The following is an 18,898-nucleotide window of genomic DNA, read 5'->3' on the forward strand; positions in this document are numbered from 1 at the left end:
CGCCCTTTGTCACGCCGATGGGGCGGAGGATATGACGATGATCTGCTGTGATTGTTAAATGCAACAGTAAGACGGTATGGTTGCTTTCGCTCTGTGAAAGCACTGCGTGATTTAGCATGTATTTTCGTAGCCTTTTGCTTCATAAAATGTAATCTATAGTAGTCTGGTTGTTGTAAGTAGGTGGTTGGATTAACCCTGGCTTGGACACTATAGATGAAGAATGAGTAGTTGGCAAGTTGTATGTCCGAAGGAGGGCATTAAATCTCCCAGTACTCCCGGAAGGGTTGTCCACAGATGGCTGCTCCCCTATATTGTGCGTATTGAAGTCCCCAAGAATGATGGGTTCCACAGATGCAAATTGTATAAACAGGATTTCAATGTGTGTAATCAGCCGAGTGAGCTTATCCTTGGAGCTCCGGCCATGGGGATTATAGTATACGTTGATTAGGGGTATTGGTAATGGGCCGTCTGCAGTCTTAAGGCCTTTAAGAGTGTCGGCTAGGATCATTTCAGAGGAGTTCTTTATCTCTGTAAAAATGTAGTTTTAGGGTGTGCTTGATGTATATGGAGATGCCTCCGGAGGATCTCCCAAATAAATTGGATTTGGTTGCAGGTGTAAAGTATTCCGCATAGCCTGCTAATCGAATGGGTGGGTTTGCCCATGTTTCTTGGGCACAGATCAGATCGGCCCCTTCTAGGAATGTAATCGCCGATGAGCTTTTCAGAACCTTGAGCATCCCAGCGACATTCCATGTCATAATGCTTAATGATTGAAAGCTTTCTCATTTATTATCTGTGGCGTTTTAAAGTTAATGGTTTGAATGCAGAGTGCACTGTGGAACTGTGTTAAAGCTGTTTTTTTAATTACTGCTTGGTGTGAGAGTGGGCAGTACTGCCCCACTTGGAGCAGCAATGCAGTGTGTGCAGTGTATGCAGCCCTGCCAGGTGCCATATATCTAGGGTTAATATAACCATTATTAGTGTGTGTCTCCACATTGGAGCATTAAAATGCTACGTCATGCATGTTTATCTTCTTTTCATTGCTGGAGGCACTTAACAACGCTAGATGTGTGGCACCTGGCTGTGCTTTGATCTCAGTGCAGCATGTGTAAAGCCAGTTCTTGTGTGACTGATCTTACGAAGTGCTCCAGGCAGTGTAAGCTAGCCCCCATGGAAACCAGCTCTGGGCCTAGTACAGCTCTCTCTGTAGGCCAGATTAAAGTTTTAGGCTGAGAAGTGAAGTTACACAGCCGAAGCCTAGCCGGACTGTAGAAGGGACTTAGCCAGCACAGCCAAGATGGAGTCTGCAACAGTGACTGTAAACCGTGAAGGTAATTCAGGTCAGTGATGCAGCCTGAATCCCTGTTTATATTTCACGTTTTGAATCTGTAGTTTGTTTTTTTTGCTCCATTAACATGTGACTCTTTTACAGTGCATAATATGAACTGACTTGTGTATATATGTGGGAGCGAGTTTAGTTTGTGGGTGGGCCTGTATGACTGATGGATGATCAAGATTTACCCATTTATAGAATAATCCACAAACTGGAGAGTGATCACAGTGCGCAAGTAATAGATATCGGATTACAACATTCAAGGGCCCCAGCAATCAAAGATCTGACCGTAACCTCGAACCTTTACAATCTTAACCAGTTAGTTTGGAATGGAAAGAATGTAGGTGAAATCATGGATCACGTTAAAACCACGTCGGCAGAAGACAACGAAAAAACCCCATTAGCATACCAGGATAACTGGGAAAAAATGATCGTAACTCTGACGGATAAATTTGGTCAACACAATCAGACCAACAAAAGAAAATCCTCCAAGATACATAAAGTGCACCTGGGAGCAAAAAAAGTATTTTCAATCAGGAAATCAGAAAACTTAAAGGGAAAGTCATAAAGAAGGGTGATGACGTTAAGAGGCAAATACATACTATGAGGCAAACATACAAAAAAGAAGTATGGACCGCAAATAAACAACACCAAACAGAAATCTGGCTACAATTATTAGAAGCCAGCAAATCCAATAACAACAGGAAATTTTGGGCAGAAATAAACAAAGTAGCCAATGGAGTAGCCCTCGATTTTAACCTAAACATACTACAGGAAGACTGGATCCACTATCTAGAGCAAACCCAAATGACCTATGCGCATGAAAGGAATCAACTTCCCTCCAACCACCTGCTGAATGAAAAGCATGAAGAAGATCAAATCTTTGTTGTAAATTGGATTACACAATGCCAAGTCCAAATGGTCTTGAAAAAACTAAAGTCAAAAGGCGCGCCGGGGCCGAACGGCTTGCCGAATGGGCTTTTTAAATATGACCAATCGTTTTGGGCAGAATACCTTACCCCATTGTACAACCACGCATTTCATTCAGGAAGTATTCCCCCTTCATGGAGAGGGAGCATCTTGCACCCAATCTTCAAAACAGGTGTGCGCTCAGATCCAGCAAATTACAGACTGATTGCGCTTACAGACGCAGAGGCCAAGGCATATGCATCCAATCTCCTGAAAGCATTGGAAGACTGGGTGAGTAGTAACAACATACTCCCAATCACCCAGACAGGGTTCAGGCCTGGAACCAACACGTCATGTAACCTGACAGCGCTGAATCTTCTTGTTGACAAAGCAAAGGCTAAATCTACAAAACTGTACACCTGTTTTGTCGATCTAAAAGCGGCATTCGACACAGTACCAAGGGAGATCCTATGGGAAAAGATGGCCAGCTGGGGCACAACTCCGAAGTTGTTACGGGCCATTATAAATTTGTACACATCTACCTGGGTTAAGATAAAACTTGGCAACGGGGACAGAACAACACCAACAATCCCTACCTACATTGGCCTCAAGCAGGGATGTGTATTGGCCCCCACCCTTTTCAATATCTTTACTGCGGACCTTGACCAGAGCATCTCAGAGATTCAAACAGACCCTCCAAATTTAGCCCAACACAAAATAAGGAGTATGCAGAATGCTGATGACATAGTCCTTTGCAGCCAGACCCCGTTGGGTCTCCAACGCGCTATAACAAGGCTGCACAAATACATCTGTACGCATGGGCTGCAATTTAACTACAAAAAAACGAAAGTGGTCTGTTTTGCGTCTCACCCAGGGCAGCAAACATTCAGATGGTACATTGCTGGACATAATATAGAGCAAAGTTCCACCTACAAGTATTTGGGAGTACTAGTTGACTCAAGATGGTCATTGAGAGAACACACCCTGCACAGAAAAGCCCAGGCAAACAAACTGCGGTTCGCCTTAAACATACTACTAACTAAATTAAAATGTCCATCGAAAGAATATCTGCTGAAAGTGATTGCTGCCAATTTTTTACCATCCCTCACGTATGGCTCCGACCTATATAGAGGCAAAGACGCTAATTTCCTGAATCTCCAACAGTCAGTGTTGTTTAAACATCTTTTTCAAATTCCGCAGTTTGCATCTCAGGCGCAGGTACGCCTTGAATTCGGGTTATTAAATCAGCACCATGCCAGACAAGCCGCCACAATAAAAACGTGCTGGAAACTAAGAGCAGCTCAAGAAGACACACTGATGGGTCACTGCTGGTCTGAAATTAACAATCAAACAAAAGGAAAAAAGGCTTGGAAAACAACACTGGAAGAATCATTGAAAAGCTTAGACATGCAAGAGACGTGGAACTCCAAACATACCTTCGCGGCCTTCAAAAAAATAGCCAATTGAGCTGCAAAACATAAATCCTGGATGGCCGATAAAGCAGCACTGGCAAAGAAAAAACATGGCTGGATGGTACTGGTCACGTATGAGAGATGCGACCCGCAACCGTATCTAGTTAACTATATAACACCATTCACGCAACAAATGCTACTCCGACTGGGAACCTATACCACAAAAGATCAGATCCCGGCATGGCAGCAAACATGGCCAACAGCGCTGTGCAGGCTTTGTGGTCTCTCTGAAGAAACCTTGATTCATGTCCTGTGCATCTGTCCCCTTCTGAGTAAATTTAGACGGTATTATCTCCTACAGATATTCCGCCTTTTTCAAATTAGAACATGTCGGTCGGCAGCTATGTTAGTATTGAACAGCCAACAATTGCAGACAGCTTGCAGGTCCACCAGATTTTTTCAGAAAGCTAGTCTCCTTCTGCTGAAAAACGAAAAAAGAGGTGACCTATTGGGCAAAACCTAAAGACTTATTGGAATAAATGACTTTGAAAATAGACAATGAAAGTTGGACTTTATTTCTACAAAAAAAAAAAAGTCATCATTCCGTAAATGCTTTTTTAAATTATTTATTTAAATGGAATAAGCTCATTTGAATTTTCCTTTTTTTTAAAGGTTTTAATTAACCATACACAATAAAATGTCACTTACTTACTTAGATCAAGATTTGTGGAGTTGAGACTGAAGGCAGTGCAAGTTTCTCATTTAAAGTATATAGATTAAATGCTCTATCAATCCTTGGCTACTATGCTGAATATTCACTGTGATGTGCAGACATGCGCAAGCTGTTATTACCATTATAAGGGAATGTGAGTGAAGGAAGTACACGGTTGTTGAAATATTGAGTGACAAAGGAAAAGAAAATGGTGTGATTATAAGTGATAAGTGTCAGTGTGTGGGTGTGCAGTAAAGGGAGTAACACAAAAGTAGGTGGAAGAGTAAAAACAGGATGAAAAGAAAGATGACTTGAGCTATGCAGATGAAGGATTTGAGAAAGATGTGGTTAGTAAAAGGATGATCTAAGTTGGTTACAGTGAGAGACTAGAGAAAAGTGGTGTGAAGTGGAGAGAGTGATTGAAACACTTCAAAGATCAATACCTCTTCCACAGAGTTTAACAATATTTAATTTAGTTTGATATTTTCAGAATTGAAACATTTTACATTCTAATTATTCACAGCAAAATTACTATTACTTATTGTACAGTAACACTGTTTGCAAGCAGAGATAACAGTACGTTCATAGGTATAGGACACGTTTGAAAGCAGTATCAGGAGCTCAGCAACAGGCACCCAATGTCAGCTGTTGCTTTGATTTACTGGAAGAAAGTGTCATTGAAAGCGCGTCACGCAATTGGCGGAGAGATTACTGATGGCACACCTACACCATGGAAGATGTCACGCACACGCCGTCTGAGAACGTGACAATAGTGGGTGTGTCCCTTACGTACTGAGGGGCGCGTGCTGGCGGGACCCCACACCAGTTACTCGCCTGGAGAAGAAGAGCGCGAGGTACCACGTGATCTACCTACCCGTCGATGACGAGCCAAGCACGTGCGATCCGTGGACAAGCTCTGACCGAGCTGTGGTGCCGGTGGGCGTGGCTTGTGACCACACCTGCTGCCATGTCCAATCGGGTAAACTACTAGAAGTTACTACATCGACCATGATGGGTGGGTTAACCCGCCGCTAAAGATGGCCGCCAGCAGGCCGTCACACACTACAGCACGCAGTCTAGTGTTCTGAGTAGCCTGCCTAAGACGGAACGCTCCAGGGTCACGTGGTGCAGTGCGCGGGGACTTTGGACTAGTGTTCTGAGTACCTCAGGAGGACAAAGCCGTGCAGGGTCACGTGGTGCAGCGCGCGGGCTCCTCTGCTCTGAGTGATCGCGCGGCGGCTCCTCCATCCATCATGTCAGCGCTGCAGGTGTACTTCTGCGGCAGCATCCGCGGCGGGCGCGAGGACCGAGCGCTCTACGCCCGCATCGTGGACAAGCTGCAGCAGTACGGGCGCGTGCTCACCGAGCACGTGGCCTCCGAGGGCCTCAGCGAGCGAGGTAAGGGAGCCCTGATGGGACAAAAGCCGCCATCGCCACAGTAAACACCGAAGAAGGACTGGGCGAGCCGCCACGTGCAGCCCTGTCCTCGCGCGCTCAGGGGCAGGCCGTCGCGTGGCCCCTGCAGCCTGGTGCCCAGAAGTGTCATGTAGCAAGAGGCCGTGCAGGGGCCGAGGCGAGGACGTGTCTGGCACGTCATGCAGCAAAGCACTTAACACGAGGAGGGCTCGTTAAAATAATGTAAAAACATTGTCTTAACATGCAGATTTACGCTTGGTACACCAGATTATATCACAGCTTTGAAATACACTTATAGTACGCTAGTTTTTAAACATGCACTTTGTATCATTTGATGCAAACCATAATAAACCGAGATGCACGTCAGGTGTGTGGCCTAGATTCATATTATATATGAAGCAACATTAATACGCTTACAAACTAGGAAGTACACTTAATAAAAAGTAGGCATTGCATTTTCCCTAGTTACTTCCATTTCGCAGAGGCCGTTTAAGGCGGGAAAACACTAATAACAAACCCTTTTCTGCCCCTGCACGTCTCGTCTGAATTGCCTGAGTAGGCGTGCATGATTATATTCTATTAAATGGAGCATGGGGTCTTTCTTCCAGCGCACATCACGAGCGTGCACGTTTCAAGTGTTCCCATGTGCAGGAATGAAGAAAAGGCAGCGGTGAATACAGGCGCCCCGAGGATCTCAGAGCTGGGTGAAGCCAAGATGGATCCCGGGTGGAAGGGGCTCCTGGAGCTGGCAGAGTATAAAGGATGGGGCTGCTGGGTGCCCTCTGCTTCAGAGAGGAACATTGAAACAAGTCACCCAACGGGTGGAAAGCAAGAAGAATGGCATGGCTAGAACCGGGAGCTCATGACTTTGGAAGGGATCCATCCTCTCAGCAGACCCTCTAACACAGCCTCGAGTTTCCTATCCAAGAACCCTGTACTCTCCCTGCTAGACCCTCGCAGGGAGGCACTGTCCAAGAACCCTGTACTCTCCCCGCTAGACCCTCACAGAGATGCACTACCCAAGAACCCTGTACCCTTCCAGCTAGACCCTCACAGAGAGGCACTATCCAAGAACCCTGTACTCTTCCTGCGAGACCCTCACAGAGAGGCACTACCCAAGAACCCTGTACTCTCCCTGCTAGACCCTCACAGGGAGGCACTATCCAAGAACCCTGTACTCTCCCTGCGAGACCCTCACAGAGATGCACTATCCAAGAACCCTGTACTCTCCCTGCTAGACCCTCACAGGGAGGCACTATCCAAGAACCCTGTACTCTCACTGCTAGACCCTCACAGAGATGCACTATCCAAGAACCCTGTACTCTCCCTGCTAGACCCTCACAGGGAGGCACTATCCAAGAACCCTGTACTCTCCCTGCGAGACCCTCACAGAGAGGCATTATCCAAGAACCCTGTACTCTCCCTGCAAGACCCTCACAGAGAGGCACTATCCAAGAACCCTGTACTCTCCCTGCGAGACCCTCACAGAGAGGCACTATCCAAGAACCCTGTACCCTTCCAGCTAGACCCTCACAGGGAGGCACTATCCAAGAACCCTGTACTCTCCCTGCGAGACCCTCACAGAGAGGCACTATCCAAGAACCCTGTACCCTTCCAGCTAGACCCTCACAGGGAGGCACTATCCAAGAACCCTGTACTCCCTGCTAGACCCTCGCAGGGAGGCACTGTCCAAGAACCCTGTACTCTCACTGCTAGACCCTCACAGAGATGCACTATCCAAGAACCCTGTACTCTCCCTGCTAGACCCTCACAGGGAGGCACTATCCAAGAACCCTGTACTCTCCCTGCTAGACCCTCACAGAGAGGCACTATCCAAGAACCCTGTACTCTCCCTGCTAGACCCTCACAGAGAGGCACTATCCAAGAACCCTGTACCCTTCCAGCTAGACCCTCACAGAGAGGCACTATCCAAGAACCCTGTACTCTTCCTGCGAGACCCTCACAGAGATGCACTTTATGGGGATACAACAGTGTGCCCAGATTAAGGCCAATCTTCAACAAATGGTTGCCCTCGACATAGAAGCACCAAGGTCAGCTGGCAGCAGTCAATATTCCTGGTGTTTTAAGTAGGGCCTTTTAGAATGAACTTGAATAGGACCTACACTCAAAACTTGCTAAAAATATTGTACTTCAGAAATTGAGTTGTTAACACGGTAAGAAATGACCCTAATGACCCTTATTCCTCCTTGTTTCAAGAGAAGACGGTCCCTGTGGAATTTCCTTCTGATAACTCATTATTAAATGGTGCGTAATCCTTCCCTTCCTTATGTACAGTTTGAGTGGTGCTTCCTAAACTCAGTAAACCAATAAATGATTTGGATGCATTGTCACTGGTAATACCCAAGTCTCCAGATTTCAGGAGTGCATCATCGGATGTTACTTGGCAGATAGAACCCAATTCTCAAATACGGTGGGTGTTTGTGTCTTTGGCATTCCCTTTCCATTTCAGTCACGTTTTCGAGTTTCACTTCATTTAGGCTTTTTGCCTTGCATAAGGGTCTGAATCCAGTCAAGTCTGTTTTTTCCATGCATTCAAAGCTTTTTCCCCTGGTACTGCTTGGGTAATTACAACATTATGATTATTTGTAGTGGGTACAAACCATCTACAGTTCCTTAGTGGCATGCATCCACTGTGCTGCTTTATCAGCTATGTTTCCCATATCTTCAAAAGTGGCTCTTATACCTTTGTCTGCTCTTTTCCTGCGTCTTAAAAGATCCCGGTGCCCACTGCCTCTACCACTGATTGGAAAACTAACCAGCTGAGGAGTACATGTCCCCCCTATAGCTCCTTGTTTGTCGTGGTGTTGAAAGATGATGCACTGCACCCTGGCCCTATGTCGTGATATGGATAGATGTCGCAGTACTACCGTCCAGCTGGCCTTTGTCCTTCTGCTGAAATAAAGACTTGGAAGCATACTGTCTGGTAATCACTATGCTCTAGGGTCCACATTATATATCAGGCGCACTGTCCTCATTGCCCATGAGACCGTGCTCTAGTGAAAGGCAGATCGGCTCTTTGACGCAGCCGGTCTGCCTTTCAGTTTGCAGGCAGTTCGTGCCTTGCACGTCTATGGGAGGCAGGGATCTCCCTACATCTGTGTGCAGTATTGGGGTGATACCACCAAATCAGTCTGACGTCTCCTTGGAGCATTCTTTGTTACAAGGGATAGAAAACTTTAATATCCTTGTCCATTTAATCCTTGCTGTCCTTGGAGTGAGCACTTGTACATTACAATACAGTGCAGTGCGCATCAGGCTGTTCCCGAAGAGTGGACTATATCTAGCATTATTTAAGCCAAACCTAAGAATTATCAGCGTCATTTTCTCTGCTGCTTCTAAGTACTCGAGTTCAGTGGAACGCTGAACGGGGTGCATAGCCCCCAAGAAGATAAAATCAATGGGAGAAGGTTAAGAGTAGACTATGGGGTAAGTGCTCCTTGAAGAGTTATGTCTTTGGCTTTTTCTGAATTGTAGGAGACATGGTATTAATCTTTTGTCAATAAGGATGCTGTTGCAGATCCCAGAAGCATAAACAGACAAGGCCCGCCTTCTGGTTTTTAGGTCTCGCCTGAGCCAGCGCTTTAGCGCTGCTCTGGCGAGAGCTATAGAAAGCGGGATTTGGAAGTGCAAACTAGTGCTTTTCAGGCCGCCAACTACAGTGCATGTGCGCCGGGCGCGCGCACCATTTGTCAGCCTGCTGATCACTTTCCTGGCTGCTTTGATGTTCTCAGTGAGCCGTGCGGCCACTGAGAACATCAAAGCGGCCGCGAATGTGATCACCATTTGCCACCCCCTCCCTTATCCCACTTGTGCTAATAGCCCTGCAGCCTAATGTGTTTCCCCAACGATGGTGTCATGTGCTGTTGAAGGCTCCGAGTGCGCGTGGACAGGCAGACCCCTAGGTACCACTGCTCTTCAAATACACGTCACTGTAAACAGTGATATGCCATGGTACCTTGTACAAGGTATCTGCTCGAATAACTGTTATTAAGAATTGTTTTGTGAGTGTCTTTAGTGCTGCACGTTTTCATGAGCCGTTTTGCAGCCAGCGTACAATTTCACATTTTTTTCAAATCATTGCCAGGCGCTATGCTTTTGTTTTTCTGTTTCAGTGGTGCTGACCTTGCATCTGCACAACATTTAATTTCACATCAGCAGCTCAAAAGATGAAAGCAGCCTTTGTCCTTTCGTGTTCTGAGTGAGCCATCTCTAATTTATAATTACACAATTGACCAGTGCTGGTCCCCCCACCCCCCCTCCCATGAGATCGTGAAGCTTCTGACAAGAGAAATGTTTGTTCCCGAAGCCGTCCGACATGGACAACTGGCAAACAGCACTCAATGGACGACAATTAAGCGTTGGATGTTTGGGGTGGAGCACGCGCATCGCTGTGAAAGGTGTGGCTGTTTACGCAATCATTGAAAATGCTGGCTTTCTTTAATGCAGCCAGGGCAAGTGGGAGGGGCGTGGGGGTGACCCTGCTGGTACCTCACTGCAGGTGGCGAGCCAAGTATCTCTCTTTAATCACAGATTCAGGGGGGAAAACACCAATACCTGTGTTTAAACCAGGACTGAAAAATTAATTTAACTATATTGTATTCTTAAACGGAAAAAACAAAGTAAATGATCTTGCAAAGAGGACAGCGTTGCCAAACACATTTTGGCTGCTAGCTTTCAGGTCCTCACCCGGGGCGGGAATATGTATTCCGTGGCAAAAAGTTGAGTACAAGTGCTTTAGTCGGGTAATGTAGAGTATCTGTCAGATTTCACCCAGGAATTTCACATGCCCACACAGACAGAAACACACGCAAGCACGCACACACACACACACACACCCCTATGTTTTGAAAGCCTTAAGAAATGCTGATTCGTTTTAAAAAATATTGCGTTTAGGTATCTCTAATAATTCACACTCCTCTCTGTTTCCACTGCCCCTTAAGCCTCCCTCATGCCCTGCTGCTAACAGAATGTATGTTTTAAAAGATGACCCAGCGTGATTGTTGGGAAATCTGAAGCGTTTTTCACCCACTGTACAGCTCTGGACACAGACCAACCCTAGCACCCCCTGACCAGTGTCAGCCTTGTTGGGCCATTTCAGTGAGATACAGCTTGGATCCTGTGGCCAGCAAGGGACCAACGTCATTGGCATCAAACATACAAAAGGAGATGGGTGGAATTCTACCCGAGTTGGAGGCTCCAGCCATTGCCCAGGGCTCTTAAAGAAGGAAAGAGGCTTTATCGGCTGGCAGAAGGGCAATAACGATAATAGCACATTTCCTCAATGGATCTAGAATGTCCTAAAGTATAAAAGGAGAGATTGGAAGACAAGAATTTAAACTTTGGAGAAGAAGCTTTAAACCAGCAGTCATTAGAACTCACAACATTTCTATGTTCTGATATAGCATTATACACCAATGACGAGGGCTGTGACAGTTATCAAAAGTCTTGAAGCCCAATTACAAGACTGAGTAGCGGGGGAGAAGCTACAACAAGGGAGACGCCCTTTTACAAGTGGTGCAGCCCAAGGCAGGAAGGCTACAATGCTATTACAAAATTCCACCCACAGAGGGTAGAATGCTAAAAATTAACAAGCATTGGCATAGCCAATAGGTCTCGCCTTTGGGACCTTATAAGTGTTTGGCCATGCAACAGTTGATGATGTTGCACCAAGGATATTGTGCTGGATAACTAAACACTTATAAGGTCCCAAAGGCGAGACCTATTGGCTATGCCAATGCTTGTTACCTTCTTGAAATGGTTTGTCTCCACTCTTGATACCACAGCTCCTGGTCTGGCATTGTGCCCCAGGCGTCACTAGTTTTTTTGTTTTGCCACGTAAACTGGGGTCTTGTTGAGGGCTTAATAAGTGATGCAGCTTGTCTTTAAGATAATCGGGGCTGTAAAGAGGAGTCTGTATAGGTCTTTTAAGATTGGGGAGATGTGGTTAAATTTCTTTGAACTCTTCATGAGCCACCGCATAAGGGATACCTTTCAGGAGTACTAAGGTAGTATTGGGGAGACGGCTGAGCAGGGAACTACCTCTGTCCAGATTGGAGGAGAGTAAGGCCTGTACACTTGTTCTGAAGTTATGTTCTGGCAGAAACAGTTTCCCTTTCTTCAAGAGGGAGAGTTGAAACCAAACTTTCTTGGTTTTCCTTGCAATATGTTGCTTGAATGAGAGGTCTGTGTCAAGGGCGAATCCCAGAAATGTACATGGTGTGTGAGCTGTGAAGTAAAGCTTAGGTTTAAGTTGGAGTCAGGCTTGAATGTGGAGTTATTTAGTGATTCTAGCAAACAGGAGGAATTCAGTCTTTGTAGAGTTTAGCTTCGGAAATATAGTTGACATGATGAGATTGGATGAGCTCGAGACACGACTTGGGTCTCTGTTATTGGTTGAGAATATTTTTAGGCAGAGTTGGGTATCATTTGCATGTTAGGTTATGTTATCCGCCATTTATAACGCGCACGGATACTCAGAAGTGTCCCGGCGCGAAAGCCAATTGTAAGGAGACAGAGAGGCATAGATTGCGGCTGGTTGATTAGTTGAAAAGCAAGGTTTTTAACTGCTTTTTAAACAGCCTAAGGTTGTGGATGTTCCGAAGCTCGAGGGGCAGGGTATTCCAGGCCTTGGCCGCCTTGACAGAGAGGGAGCTACCTCCCGTCCTAACGAGGCGGTAACGAGGAATAACAGCAGGGCATTGTCCCGCGGAGCGAAGATGTCTGGGTGGTACATAGAAATCAAAGCGTCTCCTGAGATACATGGGCTCTAATTTGTAGAGGGCCCTGTGAGGAATGGTGAGAGCCTTAAACAAAACACGCTGGCCCACCGGGAGCCGATCCAAATCCCGGAGAAATTGCTCAGTGCTAGACTTACCAGGCATACCCAGTAGCGTTCTAGCAGCTGATTCTGGATGGTCTGTAGCTTTTTTAGCTGGTAACCAGGAAGACCAATGTAAAGGGCATTAGCGTAGTCTAACCGCAAGAGAATTAGAGCCCGGGTCACCATTTATTTTGCAGCTTTAGGCAGTAGTGGCAGACATTTCTTAAGGAGTTTCAATGTGCCGAAGTACACTCCAGCCAATTTCTTAATCTGCGGTAGGAATCTGAGGTCCTCACTGAACCAGACCCCCACATTTTTTACTGGGCTACCCATTAATTAACTTAGGCATAGGGTAACCCTTGGTTCAGAGATCAGCCCTAAAATGCGGCGGGAAAGACCCATAGAGGAGTACCTCAGACTCCTCCTCATTGCATTTGAGTTGGGCCCGCGCTGACCATTTAAACACCTCAGCCAGACAGTTTTTTGCATGTTGATGGATGTTGACATTGCGGTCTGCAAGAATGGATCTGAGAGGTTCCATGTAGAGGTTAAAGGTGGTGGGGGAAAGGATGGAGATCTGGGATACACTACATGAAGCAGGAAGTAACCCAGGAGATAGGGCGTGTTTGTGATTGTCAGGAAGCTAATTTCACGAGCAGGTACTGATTTGGGTAGAATGTCCCCATGTTAAGACAGTGCCTGAAAATCCCACGCATGTTTTGAGGGTGTTAACAGGAGCTGGATGGCTGATTGCGTCGAAGCCTGTTGAGATGTCAACCAGAAGGCAGGGTTTGTTCCTGTTGTTAAGGAGAATGATTTCACTGTTTGAGTGTGGCGGTCTCAGTGCTGCATCGTGGTCTGTATCGTGATTGAAAACAATTTTTGCAGATGTGCTCCTGTAGTTGGGTATAGACTTATCTTTCTAGATTTTTCCTGTGAATAGAAGGTGGGTAATCGGACAGAAGTTGGTGAGGTTGGCTGGGTCAAGAGGTGGTTTCTTTAGTAAGGGCAGGATCTGATCTGTCTTAAGAGCATCTTGGAATTTTCCATGCCATACAGAGGTGTTGGAAGTGTGGAGAAGTGGTGTGAGGGCCTCTTCTTAAAGCGATTTGATGATGGAAGGAGCATATTCTTAGGATGTTGTCTTGGGAGAGTACAGTATGTTGGAGAGATGTGCATGATCGATCTATCGACGTTCAAGATTAGGTATCCAGCTATTTATTGAGATGTTGAAAGCAGAAACCTTGCTCAGAAGCTACAAATCCCTGTGCAGAGTAGCGTACAAGCTGTAGGAGAACTTAGAATTCTCTACGCAGTCAGCATGGAAGGAGTTTATCTGTGGTGAATTTGATACTAGTCTTTGAAAAGTGTGGTCCTCTCTTCCTTTCCGAAGTGTAAAAGAGTGGAGTAAGCCAGATCTGAGATCATAGGCGCTCTGCCATGAACGCTCTCGGTCTGATTGCTGGGTGTCTAGAGCCCAACATGCAGCCCCCCGATTAGTCTTTGCTGCCCCCTTTGGGTGAACCAAGCCCGCTTATAAGGGGAGAGTGGTGAATGGTGAAAAGAGAAACATTCCATGCTCTCCCTGGCTTTTACCGCAGGACCTCACTGCACCACATAGTCAGACTGTTGTCTGAGTGAAGCTCTTGGATCCTGAGCCTTCGCTGCTACAGTGGTCTTACCTCTAGAGTGGCCCTAGCGTCAACCGTCAACCTTTCAGTAGTGTGAGAGCTGATCCCTTTGAGGTTCCTGTGACTTGATGGTCAAGAGGAATCTAGTCCAGTTCCTGTGGAAACCGTGCAGCCAGAGTTTACTTCAAGCTACAAAGTTCTGTTCAAGATCAGAGTGTCTTTGATCTCTTGGGTTTTTTCCCACCCTGTGAGAGCATGGAGGATAGCCTCATGCGTTTTGTTCATGGCAGATGATGTTGTTTCTTGGGGGTTGAGAATGGAGGGCTCCTGTACTCTTCAGACCCTGTTTTTCACAGGCTGCGAGGTTCCTCGTTGGCCTTTTCTGATCAGGCCCTGCATTTTCTGTTTTCCTGCAGGTGAGGATGCTGTTCAAGATGGAGATAAGGTCATCCACGACCGAGATCTGAAGTGGCTGGAGCAAGCCGACGGTGAGGCTTCTTTAATGTCTGGCTCTTATGGGATGTTTGAAAGTGGTTGCATTTGTTTTTTTTGGGCATTGCAGCCTCTTGTTGTCTTGGAGGGTGTACCTCAGTCGCACCAATTGGATGGATATGGTGCAATGCACTTTGTTCACCCGTGGATGTAGATTTTATGTTGTTACAGGCTACTGTAAGGTTGAAACATTAAGTTCCTGCAAGTGAGTCCATTTCAGTCCAGGCACCAGCACTATCCACTGTTTAAACTTCCCGCTGGAGCTTTAATTACAGGCTAACAGACTTTACTCAGGGTCTCCAGCTTTTCCCTCGAGGTCTGTACTTTTTCTGTGGAAAACTGTACGCGCCTGCGGGGCCCACACCTCGGTGTAAGCCATGTTGAGTATCGCTAGCAGAGTTTCATGGGACAAGACAGTTGCAGAAGTGACCTGGAAGGCTTTTCACCTCAGGCTCTATGAATTATTGCAAGTGCAACTGTTTCTCACACTACTTGTAAAGTTGTTCACCGAGTTCCTAACTTGGCTTAAGGCTGCCAGCAAGTTATTTATTTCTGCAATTGAAAGCCCCATAACCATTAACCCGTAAAAGCTCTCAGAACATTGATTTGCTTCGTGAAATTTACCATATTTAAACATACTTACCAATCTTGCTTCTTAAACATTTTACTTTAATTACTTTAAAAGCTATGCACAAAACGATAAAAACATAAGCTTTTTTAAGTATTCTTTTCAAATCTCGAATATTTTTTTCTTTGAATTGTTATTGTTTTTTAATACCCCGGGCACACTTCTGAGCACTAACAGAATTATAACAGGGTGGCAAACCTCTCGGATCTCTTAATAGAAAGCACAACTTTTCCCAGTCACACTACTTAGTGTTAGTGGAAGATCTAACAATCCCAGAGCACTGTGGTGCCTAAGAAGAGTCCTTGCCGCCTCGTTCTCCAGTGTCAGAGAACCCCTGGGTACAGGCCCCCCAGATCGAGGCCCGGGCACCCTGCACCGCCTTGATGCTATTGCTTTTTGTTGTTCATAGTTGACGTCAGCATTCAAACCTACAACATTTGAACCATCCACCTTGACCTGACATGTAGTGAGACGTGCATATATGAAGGCAACCACCTCCTAACATCACTGGACACCTTATCTTGTACACTGAGGAGTAAACAAAACTTGTTCCCTGATTAGTCTCAATTCTAATAATATGAACAGGTTGATTCTCTGTGTCTTACTGAGTCAACTACTAGTTAATCTCCTGGGGGTTCCTGGCACCTGCAGTGTTTGTGTGTTCCTATTTTTTATCCTTGACCATTTCTGACCACTTTCAAGAAGTCACACACAGGTCCGCACTCAGGGCCTCATTTATGGGGATTTGGCATGAAGCAGCACAGCAGGTCAGCTGCGCTACATTGGCCTACGGCAAAGAGAAAAGGGCAGGAATTTACTATATTTATGCAATACAGTTTATTCCTATGCTTTCTCCCTGTGCTGGTGCCGTTTTGGCATCTTAGCGCCAACAGAGGCACCCTTGCACCATGGTGCAAAAGTGTCTGTTGTTCCAGGGAGGGGTACCTTCCTACACAAAAACAATCCATTGAGGCGTTTTCCAATTTCTGTGTGCTGCAGAATGCAGCACACAGAGGAAGAGGAAAAAATGATGAGAAACAAAGGTGTTTCTCCTCATTACGCCACACGTGGGGGGGGGAGAAGGTTTTGGCGCTTCCTCAGGTTTACATGCTTTCTTAAATCTGAGAAAGTGTCAAAATCCCTGGGTGTTGCGTGGGAAAACCCACTGAAACGCCCATGGAACGCCTCCCTGTCGCAGAGTAAGGCGATGCAGCGATTTGCACTGCATCGCCTTCCTCCATATCTATAAGGCAATGCAAAAGCACACATAGTGGCTTTGTGGAGTCTAATAGATATGATTTTGTGATTTGTGCCGCCGGAGCGTCACAAAAAGTGACGCTCCCGTAGCGCAAGGGCCTCGGAAATATGCCCCTAAGTGAAGGAAAGTGTCCTTTTATCTAAACAGCAACAACTCTGAATAATTGGCAGCGGTAACTACGGCTATTGCCGGCAGCTGACCACTAGAGAATGCCCATCCCAGTTACAGAAATAACAATCAATATTACATGAACACAGATCACAACATAATACACCACACTATCTCTTCCTGAATTGCCTCCACTGGACACCCTATCACCACTTGCCATCAAAACTCAAGAGAGGCATGCATATGCGACATTAGACAGAATGTCTGTTTTACACCCAAGCAGCACAGAAATGCTTGCACTGCTACGCCGCAGTATGATGCATGCACATATTAACATCCCACAAACTGCCAGCTGTCCATCTCCCAGTTCCGAGAGAACTGGAAATCTTGGCAACGGGTAGATGTTCCTATAGACAAACACAGGCACACCTCTCCACCTGCTGAGCATTGAGCATGTCTGCAGAACCAGAAGATGCTTAAGCAGTTAGAAAACCCCCAAGGCCACGGCCCAAATAATAATAGTGTTATTTCTGTAGCGCAAACAGCTACCTCAAACAGAGCTGTCCTGGCGCTTAGCGGTAGTCAGGTGAATAGATAGGGGCAGCGTTTAACCTAGCCAAAGAGCCACGTCTTCAGGTGCTTTCGGAACTCTGATTCAGAGTCCAGCATGCGAAGATGCACAGGAAGTGCATTCCATAGCATAGCTGTCCTGACCGAGAAGGCCTTTCCTCCCTTTCTGGCCTTAGCACACCGGGGAACGCACAATAGGTCCTTAGAGTTAGATCTAAGAGTGCGGGCCGATTGGTACGCGAGAAGTCTCTTTCTGAGATATCTAGGTCCTGTGTTGTGCATTGCCCGAAAAGCAAGGGTCAAGGCCTTGTATTCAATGCGTTTTGCAGCTGGGAGCCAATGAAGGAGCTTGATGTGAGGGGAAATGTGATGATGGAAAGGCACTCTGCGAATAAGTCTTGCCACCGCGTTCTGAATCATCTGAAGTCTGTGAATCAGATACCTGGGAAGTCCCAAGTACAGACTATTAGCATAATCTAGATGAGATGTCACCTTCGCGTGAACTACTGTCCTCCTGCTATCCTCTGGCAAGAGGTGCAGGAATTTAAAAAAAGTTTTTAGCTTGCCAAAGCAGACCGACGAAACATGGCGTATGTGGGTTTCGAAAGATAGATCTGAGTCCCACTTGACGCCCAGGTTTCTAGCTTCTTTAGCCGGACAGGGCGGAGTTCCCAACTCAGCCGGCCACTAGAGTCCTGCGGGCGGAAGAGATGGCTCACCAATAAACATGATCTTCGTCTTGTCTGCATCTAATTTCAGCTTGTTGTTGTTCATCCAGCTAGTGATGTCTTTTAGGCAGCCCGTTAATCTAGCAAATGAGTCCCATGACTGATCCTCAAAGGAGAATATCAGCTGGGTATCATCTGCATATGAAACAGCCTTCAGCTCCCAGGTGTCGATAAGATTTTATAGTGGTACCAGGTAGGTATTAAAGAGCAGGAGGCTTAATGCCGAGCCCTGTGGTACCCCACACCTTAGAGGCTTAGGTGATGATTGGTGTGGTGGGAGACGTACACTTTGAGTGCGGTTATGGAGGCAAGACTGGATCCAGGCCAGGGCTGTGCCCTGAACACCAGGCTGTTCAAGTCTGTCTAGCAGTATGGAATGAGCAACCGTGTCAAAGGCCGCGGATAGATTTTAACAGGATCAACATAGCAGATGCTCCCGCGTCCATTGACATCCTTATAGACTCTGCCACCTCCACCAAGGCGGTTTCCATGCTATAACCTGTCCGTAATCCTGACTGGGTGTTGTGAAGGATGTCATGAGAGTCGACATACCTGGTGAGTTGGGGCTGCGCTATTTTTTCCAACATTTTTGCCGGTGCCGGTGGCAGAGAAATAGGACAGTAATTCCCAAGCTCCTTGGGGCCGGCGTTAGGTTTTTTCAAAAGAGGTAAAAGGAGAGCCTGTTTCCAGACAACCGGAAAGATGCCAGTGGACAGTGACACATACCAGATGTAATTCAGTACTGGATTAATCCAGTGAGCAAGTGATATGAAGATTTTGGGAGGACGTGGGTCAGTGGGAGATCCCGACTTGCACCTCAAGGATTCTTGCAGGGTTACATCGGCAAACTCCATAAAGGT

The 18,898-nt window shown here is 46.4% G+C and overlaps 1 protein-coding gene across 1 annotated transcript in view; it reads left to right on the top strand.

The window, feature by feature from the left end:
- The first annotated feature begins 5,461 nt into the window (after positions 1–5,461).
- DNPH1 (2'-deoxynucleoside 5'-phosphate N-hydrolase 1) overlaps positions 5,462–18,898 on the top strand; it is a 35,840-nt gene continuing 22,403 nt past the window's right edge. Inside the window, exons 1-2 of the mRNA XM_085610161.1 lie at positions 5,462–5,764; positions 14,671–14,742. Coding sequence (XP_085466287.1) covers positions 5,620–5,764; positions 14,671–14,742 — 217 coding nt within the window. The 5' untranslated portion in view covers positions 5,462–5,619. The remainder of the gene's footprint in view (positions 5,765–14,670; positions 14,743–18,898) is intronic.

Source organism: Triturus cristatus, chromosome 6 (assembly GCF_964204655.1).
Source record: "Triturus cristatus chromosome 6, aTriCri1.1, whole genome shotgun sequence".
NCBI lineage: Eukaryota > Metazoa > Chordata > Amphibia > Caudata > Salamandridae > Triturus > Triturus cristatus.